Raw genomic sequence first — 13849 nt, 5'->3', positions numbered from 1 at the left:
GTGATGTTCAGACAGAGTCAGGTAACACATTGTCTCATTTACATGTGATGCTCAGACAGAATCAGGTAACACATTGTATCCCTTACATGTGATGTTCAGACAGTCAGGTAACACATTGTCTCCTTTACATGTGATGTTTAGACAGAGTCAGGTAACACATTGCCTCCTTTACATGTGATGTTCAGACAGAGTCAGGTAACACATTGTCTCCTTTACATGTGATGTTTAGACAGAGTCAGGTAACACATTGTCTCATTTACATGTGATGCTCAGACAGAATCAGGTAATACATTGTATCCTTTACATGTGATGTTCAGACAGTCAGGTAATACATTGTATCCTTTACATGTGATGTTCAGACAGTCAGGTAACACATTGTCTCCTTTACATGTGATGTTTAGACAGAGTCAGGTAACACATTGCCTCCTTTACATGTGATGTTCAGACAGAGTCAGGTAACACATTGTCTCCTTTACATGTGATGTTCAGACAGTCAGGTAACACATTGTATCCTTTACATGTGATGTTCAGACAGTCAGGTAACACATTGTACCCTTTACATGTGATGTTCAGACAGTCAGGTAACACATTGTATCCTTTATATGTGATGTTCAGACAGTCAGGTAACACATTGTATCCTTTACATGTGATGTTCAGACAGTCAGGTAACACATTGTCTCCTTTACATGTGATGTTTAGACAGAGTCAGGTAACACATTGCCTCCTTTACATGTGATGTTCAGACAGAGTCAGGTAACACATTGTATCCTTTACATGTGATGTTCAGACAGTCAGGTAACACATTGTATCCTTTATATGTGATGTTCAGACAGTCAGGTAACACATTGTATCCTTTACATGTGATGTTCAGACAGAGTCAGGTAACACATCCGTCCTTTTAAAATTATTTTTTATTATATACATATATATATATATATATACAGTTGAAGTTTACATACACATGTTTGAATCATTAAAACTCGTTTTTCAACCACTCGACAAATTTCATGTTAACAAACTATAATTTTGGCAAGTCGGTTAGGACATCTACTTTGTGCATGACACAAGTCATTTTTCCAACAAGTGTTTATGTAACAGTATAACTTTAGACCGTCCCCTCGCCCATATCCGGGCGCAAAACAGGGACCCTCTGCACACAGCAACAACAATCACCCATGAATCATCGTTACCCATCGCTCCATAAAAGTCGCGGCCCTTGCAGAGCAAGGGGAACCACTACTTCAAGGTCTCAGAGCAAGTGACGTCACCGATTGAAACGCTATTTAGCGCGCACCACAGCTGACTAGCTAGCCGTTTCACATCCGTTACACTTACACAAAGATTATTTCCCTGTATCACAATTCCAGTGGGTTAGATGTTTACATACACAAAGTTGACTGTGCCTTTAAACAGCTTGGAAAATTCCAGAAAATTATGTTATGGCTTTAGAAGCTTCTGATAGGCTAATTGACATAATTCCCTGTGGATGTATTTCAAGGCCTACCTTCAAACTCAGTGCCTCTTTGCTTGACATCACGGGAAAATCAAAAGAAACCAGCCAAGACCTCAGAAAAATAATTGCACCTCAGGAGTAAATGTCAGTTGGCTTTTCATAGCCGATCATTAAGAGTATCTCTACCGCTCCTGCTGTCTCTAGAGAGTTGAAAACAGCAGGTCTGGGACAGGTAGCAATATATATAGAGATTACTGAATGTAAGTACATTATTTTCCTTTCAGAGGTGAATGTATATCATTTTAGTTGTCGTGATAAAAGTTTTTGTTGTTGTGTACTTTCCTCATATAGCATGGTGTTTTTTCACTGTAATAGCTACTGCAAATTGGAGAGTGCAGTTAGATTAACAAGAATTTAACCTTTCTGCCCATATAAAACATGTCTATGTCCTGGGAAGTTTGCTGTTACTTACAATGTCATTCTAGTCACAATAGCGCACATTAATAACAACTGTTCCGGTATAGGGACCCCAATCCCGTAGATCCTTAAGAGGTTCTCAGGTATTGATTGTTTTCACAGCTTTCTTTTTTAGAAGAATGTAGAATGGTCTTAATGTAATGCTCGAATTCCTGATAGAAAACACGGAAGAGTGTTTTTTTTTATTCGTGATTTTACATGTATGAATATTCAATTTTGCCATTGGTAGCACATTGGTTCCTTCGAAGGTGACGACAATCCGTGGTTTCATCTGCTTCACGTGCGATCAAGCAACTCTACCAACTCCATTTCAGGGCCGAGATCTGACAGGGGTGTCGCCATATACGATGAACCTCCGCCCTCCAGCAGAGGAACATCTGCATATGGTCCACCCACACCCGTCATTTCTTCTCTTCCTTTGACTTGGTCCTGCTGCTCTCTGGCTGCAGATGCTTGTGGTTGAGGCCTCTTCTTCCACCTCTTCTCATCTTTTCTTGTTTCAGTGTTACCAGAGTCTTGTCTGGGGACTGGGGGAGTCAACAAGAAATTGACTAGGCCCTTTCACAACAATATAAACATCTCGATACCGCCCAAGCCTACGTGGGTGATGGGTACTATATTTATTTGATATTATCTCAATCATATCAACTAAAACTGCCAATTTTTGTGCAATCAATTAGTTTAATTTCTTAGAGATAAAATTATATTTCAACAAAATAATGTTTCAGGAATGCTAATTGTATCTGCTACTAACAACAGATGGTGGGTGTCAAAATCCTCTTTCTTGTGCTTTTTGAGGTGGAACAACACAGTGGTGTTTTTACATATTGCATTTGTTTTAAACATGAATTGGTTAAAAAAGATGAGGAGGAGCATCACTCGCCAGTCACTGGGTTTGGCGGCATGCGCATTGATATGGGCTAGTGTGGATGAAATGCCAAGGCCGAATTATTGTTCCAGTCCGCCCCTGCCCGAGCCTCCCACATCCAGTAGAGTGAATGCGCACGCATTCTCTCGCGCAGCCATCCAAACCTTCCCGTTCCTCTAGCACACTGCACAGACGCTCCAGCCAATTTGACAGTCGGTCTGATATCATCTCTGAGGAACTGAGCGGTTGGAGGACCGGAGAAAAGAAACACGCGGTTTGCGTCCATATGAGGAGTCACTGACCGTGGGAACGATGATAATCACGAATCCTTCCCCGGACAGCAGGACTTAAAACCTGCAGTCCCACTGCTCAACCCTTCCCTTTTATTTCCACATTTTAGTAGAGATACGGACGTAGCGACATTTTTGTACCATCTCCCTCGTTGTAGCCTATTTTAACCCCTGTATATTGAGCTTGACAGTGTCTTGGGACGATGTGGAAAACCGGTCTTCTTCTCCTCTTTTGGGGACTATTAACGTCTGGTGAACTCCAGCAAGAAGAAACGGAGCCAGAGCGCCGAAGTCTGCCACCGTCGGGAAAGTTGGATTTTGGCTATGTGCCTCAGGGAGTTTACCAAACCCTCGCCTATTACGAACCTGGAGTAATAGGGTTACTGTTCCACATGGTGCACGCTTTCCTATACGTCGTGCAGCCCAACCCGTTCCCGGAAGGTAAGTGCGATGTTGTTTTGATGCCCATTGATGCTGTCCAATAACATTTCATAAGAATACACCGTAGGTAGTAACAAGCCATCTAGCTTCAACTCATTATAAGTGAAGCACAGTGAGGCACTTCGTCCTCGTTTAGCGTCAGCGCCGTCATTGTCGTTTACAAAGTTTGCCAATGGCAAGATAAGGTATTTGCTATGACACATGCGTGCAGAGATGTTCAAATCATCGCAGGAAGGGCTTTATCTTCTATTTGGCAGCTGTGAATATGTCACACAGGTTTACGCAAAACATGCCCATCCAATGCGTAAAATTGTGTTTATTTGCATCATATTTCTACATTCTTGTTGTGCTTTAAGAGTATTTTGCCTACAGTGTGCTGCCTGCCGGTGTCAACATAATTACAATTAAACCGACCCTTACTGACTTTGCATCATGTGGTCACTGGTCACTAAATAGTCTGGGCACACAATTCATGAGAAAATGCCAAGACCCAATGGGGAGGGAATGGGTTAGACGGTGGACCGTTGGTCCAATTTAATGCAATTAGGCCTAACTTTCCATATAACTCAAATAAGGTGTCTTCAAAGTAAGTATTTGTGTGGTCACTTGAATTGAGGGGGTTGGTAGACAATACTACCCCATCTCAGTGTTCATAATCATTTAGTAAATCTGGAGATTAGGAGTGTCTCCCTGTGTCACAGATTTAACTAGGTAATCCCATAATCTGGAATGCCATATGTTGCTGTGCTTTTAGTTTCAAGGGTTGTCAGAGGCATTCGTTGATATATGGCTCAAACTCACTTACACAATGGATGTTCAATTTGTTCATTGGATATCATTGTTGGGTTCTATTACACATCTATAGGTAAAGTTGAAATCCCATGTTAGAGATAGTGGGGTTTGTATTGTATGAACTGTCTATAGGAATTATGTCTTAAAAATGTTCCATGACTGCAATCAAAAAAATGAACACCGAAATTAATTATATGACCATTATTAGACAATTATTATTATTATTATTAGGCAATATATTTTAGACATCCATCCATATTACTGTAGGGGGTTTCATTATTATTTCAAATGAATCCTATGCTTAATTGAAACCAGATAGCCTCAGCTGTACAGTCACATGCCTGCCAATTAACTGGGACATAAAAATGCACACATGGAGATTTAGCATGATAATCCAGTGATCTGTCAGGCCTATTTTGATTGGAAGGGACAGGCTGTACCAGCCCCTAATGCTTCCCCATAACACTGTTGTGGCTGCCGTAAATCATCATGCATAGTGTGGCAGTGGACCATTTTCAAAGAAAAATTCATCTTGATTTCTGATTTCTTAATGCATTCATATAAAATGTATGACATACCTGTTCTCCTAGATTCATTTATTGGTGCACCACGGCCCCCAAACCAACAATCAGGGCTGTAAACTCCCAAAATATACCATTTGAAACCAATAGAGGCCAAATAATTAGTTCAGGTGGGAGGCAACAGAACTACAGGTAGGTGCACTGCACCAAAATCCCGAATTCAGACTTCTAATTATCCTTACACCTCTGAAGAATTTTGCCACTTCCATGCCAGTCGGAAGAACTTAAGTGTTTTATCTCTGAACACACAAAAGCTAGTTTTTCCAACGACAGTGGGATAAGAGGAAGCATGGGATGTTAACAGCACTCGGTGGATACTAGAGATCCTGACTGCCAATGTGTCCAGCCTGATACATGCCATTAAGGTATCCTGACACTCACACCTCACCATTGCTCAAAAAATAAGTCATGAAATCAGTTAAATAAATAAACTATTCATATACATTTGCACTGCATTGCTCCCCAACCCCAAAAAGAACACGTGTTCAAAAGTCAAGCAAATTATAAAATACAACATCTAATGAAGTAAAAAAATATGTAAAGTGTACAACATTACGCATAAATAAATAAAACAATATTCCCACAACCCCCGGCCAAAAAAAAAGTAATGAAATAACAAAATAAAAAAATGGCCAGCTCTAACAATGCAATCAACACACATTCATAGTATAAAATACACAATATCAAGACATTTATATAAAAAAAAAAAGAAGTTATAAAGCATTGTGAAAACAACATGGTATTGTTCTGTGTGTGTGTACACAGTATGTAACGATGGGTGAGTTGGAGATGCAAAAAAAGTTGAGAAGCAGCTGTGAAGAGTTTGTGAAAAGTATTTGCGTCTTATACATTTGAATATTTTTGTAATTTCAAAGACGCTCTCATGCAGAGCGACTTACAATTAGTGCATTCATCTTAAAATAGCTAGGCGAGACAACAACACATCACAATCGTATCATGTACATTTTTCTCCCCAACAAATTATTTATCAGCAAAGTCAGTGCTAGTAGGAAACGCCACATGGGGACGGGGGCGCGGAAGAGTCATGGTATTGATGTATGGACCGGTTTGGGTTTTATTTGAATGGTTGGTTTGTTAAATGTGATATGCCGTGTTGTAACGTCGATTTTTTTTTTTATCGTTTACACCGCTACTTGAGTCATCCCGATTAAAGCAGCCCCCACACCTCTCTGATTCAGAGGGGTTGGGTTAAATGCGGAAGATACATTTCAGATTAAACAACTGCTTTTCACACAGACATAGCCCCACCCCCTGTCACTCAAGGAGCGCATTTGTTGTTGCTTGACCACAAGACACTTGCGTTCAGTCTGCCTGGTCAATGCAGCGCATGCAAAGATGTTGATGACGATGTTGTTTCCACTTCTTAATATAAATCCACTAGCATTCTATAATTACACTATTAGTTTGTTTCTTACATCTGAAATCAGATAGTTTGTCTTTTCTTAGCATGTTTTAGCTAAATCGTGTTACCCGTTAATGCTAATCGCTAGTTAGCTGGCTAGCTAGCGAGCTAATACATGTACTGAGTCAGAGCAAATGTAGCTAGCTAATATAGCCTGATATCAGTGCAGGTGTAAGCCAAAATCAGCATGTTGATCGTTCAACAGTATCTGCTAAATCAAAGAGGAACTAGCAAAGCATGAATATGTTTGCTACATGAAGAAACATTTAATGTAGCCAAAGATTATAGGGTCCCCTAGGAAAAACTGGCCATGACTTTGGTTCGTACCCTGTCACAATAACTCCCTGGAATTTTAATTCATTGTCATGTCAAATACTATTCAAAGTGCCCACTATTATTTATATTCAAACTATGAATAAATATTATATTTCCATGATTCCAACAGTTCACCCAAGTGTATTGATCTAAATCACAAGTCAAATTGCAATTGCAACATTTGCTAAAAAAAATAGGGCCATGTTTTTTTTGTTCAAATCTTGCAGCCCTACATGGCAGTGTGTAAATGATCTCAAATGAGTGCAGGAAATGCAGAAATTGATGGAAATGCAGGAAATGATTTTAGTTGAAGTTTCATTGAACATAAAAACAATCAGAATGGCGAAAGACCCATGGACCCAATACCCATTGAAATGCATGTGTTGCCACCGTAGGGTCACGCACTACTCAAAGCACATGTAGAACTTTTATTATTAAAAAACACAAGATACGTCATAAGTCACATTTTTTAAAATACTGTGATATGATATTTTGGCCATATCGCCCAGCCAGGACAGAGAAGAGTTTTGACTGGGCTGAGTGGGAGCTGCCTTCCCGCAGGGGTCGGCGGGCCAAGAGACCAGAGGTGGTGGAACGAAGTGCTCTGGTTGGGATGTAGGGTTTGAGCAGAGCCTGAAGGTAAAGGAGGTGCAGTTCCCCTTGCTGCTCCGTAGACAAGCACCAGGGTCTTGAAGATGGTGCGAGGTGGAGCTTGAGGTGGTGGGCCGACATCCGAGCTGAGATGTCTGCCAGTCACGCAGAGATGCTTGTCGCCACCTCAGTGTCAGGAGGGGGAAGGAGAAGAGTAATTGAGTGTCAATGAGAACAGAGGAGAGAGTCCAGCTTTGGTAGAGCATAGAGTCTCTGTGACACAAGAGGAGAGTGGTCTGGAGGAGGGGATGGGATCGAGTGGGCAGGTTGTTGGGTGGCTGGGCATCACTAGCTGCAGGATCTAACCTGGAAAGAGACTTTTAGACTTTTACTCAAGTAGTATTTTACTTGGTGACTGTCGCTTTTACTTGAGTAATTTTCTATTAACATATCTTTACTTTTACTCAAGTATGACAATTGGGTACTTTTTCCACCACTCCGATTGAGTGCAGGAAATGCAGAAACGATAAAAGTGCTGAAATTTGTTGAATTGAACAGTATAAAACAAATAAAACAATCAGATTGGAGAAAGACTCATTGAAATCACTTAGAATGTATGTGTTGCCACCCTAGGATCACACTACTCATAAAGCCAATGTAGAACGTTTAGTATTCAACAACTAAAAATAATGTCAAATACCATCATTACCATCCATTAAAAAAAATACTGTGATATAATATTTTGGCCATATCACCCAGCCCTAGCCCTGTGCCACCATCTCGACCACCAGATGCTCTCGGACTATGAGAGAACACATAGTCAGATGACGCGAGAGCAGCTGGAGTAGCAGTGTTCTCTGGGGGAAACCATGTCGCCGCCATGGCCAAGAAGTCAAGGGACTGAAGAGCAACATGGGCTGAGATGAACTCAAAAGGCTCAGATGAGTTCCAAACGCTACCAGAGACTAGGAATTCCACACGGGTTGTGCGCGCAGGGTACACTAAATTAGGAAGGGTTACAGCCAGGAGCAAACTGAGATGTAACTTGCCAAAGCTGCAAAAGAGCAAAATGAGATCATCAGAAAATAACTAGGTAAGATACTCAAGTGAGAGTGTGGTGAGAGCCTTCCTCGAACAACTCGGCATAATGTCTTTGTTTCGGCAACAACACCGAAAAATGAACAATACAGACGCTTTTAGTACTAGCACTAAATGCCCAGTAGAGGTGAAGACACACCTCCCAGCACTGAATGCTGATTGTCTGGCAGAGCTGAAGAAAACACTCCCTACAATACAACACGCCTACAAATTAGCAAGACTGTTACACAAGTAGGCCTATAACTTATCCAAGTCCACAACGGCAGTCACACGTACTGAGCAATCAGACAGCTTATAGACTACTAGGTAAAAGACAGCACTTAAATTCAATTGCCCTAGCAAGACAATACCAACAGCTACTTATTGAATCCAAAAATGTACTTGTCGCTCTTGTAAGAGTTGATCCCTTTCCAAACTATAGATGATGCACTAAGACTGGGGCCAAGTAAGGCTCCTTAAATAGTCAGGGAAGACAGGTGAGGCCAGTCCTTCTTAAAAGACCCAATATTTACCAAGGGCTATTTACACACAAATTGGTCTGAAAATAATCCAAGCTCACAGTGGGAAAAAAATACATACTTGCTGATCCCCTTCCCCTATAGATGTGTGGGAGATTATGCACAAACATGTGTAGACTAACAGTGACATGTTTACATACAGGTCCTTTTACAACAATGCAGAGTTATAAAATGTAAGTGACATAAGGAGTAAATACACAGTGAATAACGAACAATAACAAGTCCAAAATAACATGGCTGTATACAGGGAGTACCAGTACCAAGTCGATGTGCAGGGTTACGAGGTAATGGAGGTAGCTATGTACATATAGGGGCAAAATGACTAGGATAGAGAATAGACAGTAGCGGCAGCATATGTGGTGAGTGAAGGTGTGTTGTGTCCTGTGTGTGTGTGCATAGAGTCAGTACAAGAGAGTTAGAGCAAAAAAGGGTCAATGCAGGTTGTCCGTGTAGTCATTTGATTAGCTATTTAGCAGTCTTGTTTAGTAGTATTTTGGCAAGGTGGTAGAAGCTGTTCAGGGTTCTGTTGGTTCCATACTTGGTGCACTGGCACTGCTTGCCTTGCAGTAGTAGAGAGAGCAGTTTATGACTTAGGTGTCTGGAGTCTGACAATTTCTGACCCATGCCAAATCTTTTCAGCTTCCTGCGGGGGAAGAGGTGCTGTCGTGCCCTCTTCACTACTGTGTGGGTGTGTGGACCATGTTAATTCCTTAGGGATGTGTACACCGAGGAATTGTTTAGGCTGTCTGTGGTGTATTGCACAATCATTTGTTCTGGGTCGGTCTGCGCTGGATGTGCATGCTGGCTCCGGTTTTAGTTCTGACGGCGCCTTTTCTCCCCATAAGCATGCTTGGCCCTTTTCCGGTCTGCTGACATAATCAGGTCCTCAAACTCAGGGGAGGTTATTAAAAATGCGTTGGGTTCCCCTGGGTCTGTCTCCACATCAGACATCATGTCTCCAGTTGCACCCGCAAATCACTGCTTCTCTACAGCAGAGAGTTATTTTGACCGACTGGCCGGAGCCTGTGAAATTACAGGCGACAATAAGTTATTCTGCCTAATTAACAAATGGTCTCCAACTCTGGAATGATAATATAAAAAAATATTTTAAAAAGCCCAAAAAGTACACACACTAAAAGCTGTGGAACAAGTCTCAACTTTTCAAAATTCAGTACTGCACTTCAAAATGTATGGATTGGTTTACATTTATAAACTAGCGAATACCGGTTTGCAGCTGCACCTGAGGCGTCAGTGTGTGGTGTATTAGCAGTGGTTACATGCATCAAAATCCTTGAGAAAATTGTAAGATATAGAATTATGTTACAGCCAGTCCATGTCTTTATGAGACCACTCACCTTCAAGATCTAGGTGAAACCAGGTGTATGTCGCAAATCTCTACTTCACAGGAGAGCCATTTGGACATAAACTTTTATTTTTATCAAAATGCATTTTTGGGCAGAAATGCCTTCTGGAACATGTGAACTTTCATGTGCCTTAATAATAACAAACTTGTATGCCATCTGCAATACAAATAACATTGTTAAATTACGAGCCTAAATTGGATTAGCCATGAAAAAGTTGGGGACCTTCCCACTAGCCATGATTGGCTGTGATAATGGGCAAGCAATGCCAAGAGATGAGTTCGGATTGGTCTGGTTTGTAGCACGCTTCTGTCTATAACATGTAGGTAATCCTTTCTAACGCAACTTTTTTACATTTACATTACATTTAAGTCATTTAGCAGACGCTCTTATCCAGAGCGACTTTTTTGAAAGATATCACGTAGTAAAGCAGCAAAGGTGTTGCTCTCCACTTTCTAGAGGACTTGAGTTTTGAAATCAGTTGAATGCCCAGAGGAGTTAGAGCATGATACCTAATGAGATGGAGAAAATTCTGCCGCTTGATTGCAAATATGCAGAGGGTATCGAAAAGAGAACACACAGAAGGCTATTGTATAAAACACCTGTCTCTGGATTACATCTTCAAACTAAGGGCAACCATGGCATCCGTGACAGAGAGGGAGAAGCGTCCATCCATGTATATGGGTAATATAGTCAAGCTAGCTACATTTTCAGATAGTTATAGCCTAATGTTATCTAGCTAGCTAACATTGAACCTGGTTGTTTAGCTACCTGCAGATTCATGCAGGGTAGTAACGTTATGAGTTGGGATTATGGTTCATTGTTTAGCTAGCTAGCTACATTTCTTAACAAAAGACTCCACTATGCAAGTAACTATTTCAATAGAATGTTCATGATGTCACTGCGACAACTGTCGATAGACGTAGCTGGTACATTTGGTCTGGCTATCTACTCCGATTCCAGAGCACTCGCGTCTGAGTGTGCCACAGTGCAGAATAACTGACGGATTTACGAATGCTCAAAACCCATTGAATGTGGCCGGTGTCAGTAAACGTTGGCAAAACAAATCGTAATTAAATTGTTGCCAGAAAAACAGTAATGTTCACCAACGCTCTGGATAACATAAAAAAACCTAACTAGCTCTGCTAGGGTGAGTAAAATGGTCAGAGTGAGTTGTCCTCTCATTTGTGTCTGAAATAGCTAGCAAGCTAGCCAACATTAGCCTGCTAACTTGGGACTGCTGCTGTTAGGTCAGAACGCTAGGATCAACCCTACTCCTCGGCCAGAGCATCATGTGTGTGGTCTGAACTCTCCGAGAGCAAAACGCTCTGAATGCACGAACACACCCGAGGACAATAGACACTGTGTTGGAGGCTATTAGCGTGTGTAAAGATCTTTGACCTCCCAGAGTCGGCAAAATCAAGACTGGTCAAGCTCTGTTTATATTCTGTCTTCTCAATACTGCTTCTTATCATTAAAGATATTCCGACTTACATGTACACACTCGGAAACAGGCCATTCTACGCAGTGGTTGGGATGGAGCTCACCACACCTAAGTAATGACAGGGGAAACACTTCTTACACTGGCAGAGGTGGTTAGAGGGTGTTCTCGTCCCCAGCACATTAGATTAAACCATCATGTCTATGGCACAGTGTTTCCTCTTGGTTACATCATCACAAACTGGTGCCGTGAGCACTGTAATGGACAATAATGCTTATGTCCATAACATCCATCATTTCATTATGATTTATGGGAGTAGCCTACATCACACAGCTGAACTGCGATATGTCACCATTCTGTTGTTAATAACACCTTTCCTCCACTACCCGCCAACCCGTAAGAGCTGTTATTAGCAATCTAGCAACATTTGTCAACTTGTCTGTCACTTCCACCCACTCATGCAACCATAGTGCTATCTGACACATATGGCCATACCCGTGCACATCAGCCACACATAATCACAGAGCAACAGAACCTGTACAGCAAATGTCTCATTCATGTTGTCAAGTTTCTGTCATCCTATAGGTGCCTCCGTTTGCTGTTATTTTAAACCGTTTGACCTATTTTAGTAGAACTGTTGTGTAATATAAGTCACTCTAAAACTTAAAACAAGATGTGAATGAGGTCTTCTTATGCCGTTTCTACTGTCATTCTGAGTCTGTTAGTATGAGACTAGGGGGATTATGCTAACTGAAGCCATGCGAATCCTGGTCGGAAAGTGCTCTGTGACAAATAGGTTTTCTCATTAACGGCACAATTCGAAAAGTATGTTTGATATCCCCTCTTCCAGACGTAGCTATGACAGGTGTAATATTGACTCCGTGGACTGGACACAGCAATTCGGCGAGGGAACAGGAATTAGTTAAGGCTAGGTAACAGTTGTCAGGGAGACACACACACACACACCGGCAGGCAATGTATTTTAATTTCCCTAATTTTGCATACAGTCAATTCATACAGTCAATTCAGAAAGTATTCACACCCCTTGACTTTTTCCACATGTTGTTGTGTTACAGCCTGAATTTTTAATGGATTCAATTGAGATTTTGTGTCACCGATCTACACACAGTAACCCATAATGTCAAATTATGTTTTTAGAGGGGTGTGAAGACTTTCTGAAGGCATTGTATGTCTGCATGCACTCATTTGATATAAAGGTTGAACTGAGACAGAGTTTGAGGCAACTGCAGCATTTTAGCGGTTTTAGCAACTCATATTTCCACTGTCCCGCAGGTGCTTCGCTGAGATACGCAGCTCCTTTCAATCCCAGTATTGAGTGTATCTAGTACTAAAATACATTGTTTTCATGGACACGATGGATTCTTTGTTTAACACATGAAGGGAGAAAGTGTTACATTTTAGTAGACCCTAGCCATGATACGCCACACTATAGAAGGCCTATGTCATGTTTCTGCAGTGGCACGGTGTCTGAAATATCAGTTATGTGCTGTGTCTGAAATGTCCATCATGATATGAATATGTTTATGCCTATGTTTTTGTGGATGTGGAAGGCAGTAGTGGGATGATGGGGCAGGGATTGGTCAGCTTGTCGCAGTGGGCATCAATCTGGGGTCACTTCTAATCACAATGGTCTCCCTCCTTAGCTCTGCTGGGTCCTCTCAGGACAACATGGCTGTGTCTGAATGTCCCTACTATGTACTCTAAACTAAAAGTGGACAAACAGTTTTTATAACACACTGTTTAATGAAAAAGGTATACAGTAAGCTATAAATATGAGCCTATGACTCATCCATACATACGGAGCACGAGTATGTGTCATTGTCTATCACGATTTGTTCCCTGACTGAACACCGACCCTTTTCCAGTTGTATTGCATTGTGGGTCTGAAATTGCGATATACTCCCTGAGTACTGCACATCAAATTCCCGCTGTGGTGCACAGTGAAATGAGCATGACATCCTGTCCATTTCAATTGGTTGCTTCTCACGTTCAGATAACACTTCTTGTGAGTGGGATACAATCAGAACACCTATCACTTGCTTATCAACCCGATGACATGTAAGCATATCTGTGTCTAGAGCTCTGCCTCACTGTTACTGTAACAGGACGTGAAAATGTGAGTGGGCTGGATGTATGACACAGTTTCCCTGGTGTGTATCAGCGCCTGTCACACACAGTC

General features: G+C 41.5%; 1 protein-coding gene across 11 annotated transcripts in view; it reads left to right on the top strand.

The window, feature by feature from the left end:
- The first annotated feature begins 2906 nt into the window (after nucleotides 1-2906).
- prom1a (prominin 1a) overlaps nucleotides 2907-13849 on the top strand; it is a 122799-nt gene continuing 111856 nt past the window's right edge. For 6 of the 11 annotated variants that reach the window (XM_046323204.1, XM_046323199.1, XM_046323196.1 and 3 more), the window contains exon 1: nucleotides 2908-3529. In XM_046323204.1, coding sequence (XP_046179160.1) covers nucleotides 3292-3529 — 238 coding nt within the window. In that variant the 5' untranslated portion in view covers nucleotides 2908-3291. Of the gene's footprint in view, nucleotides 3530-13849 lie in introns of all 11 variants that reach the window. The other 5 variants (XM_046323203.1, XM_046323195.1, XM_046323200.1 and 2 more) reach the window with 3 other exon arrangements.

Source organism: Oncorhynchus gorbuscha, linkage group LG23 (assembly GCF_021184085.1).
Source record: "Oncorhynchus gorbuscha isolate QuinsamMale2020 ecotype Even-year linkage group LG23, OgorEven_v1.0, whole genome shotgun sequence".
Lineage (NCBI taxonomy): Eukaryota > Metazoa > Chordata > Actinopteri > Salmoniformes > Salmonidae > Oncorhynchus > Oncorhynchus gorbuscha.
The sequence above is the reverse complement of the archived record's forward strand: the minus strand, read 5'-3'. Positions and strand labels throughout refer to the sequence as shown.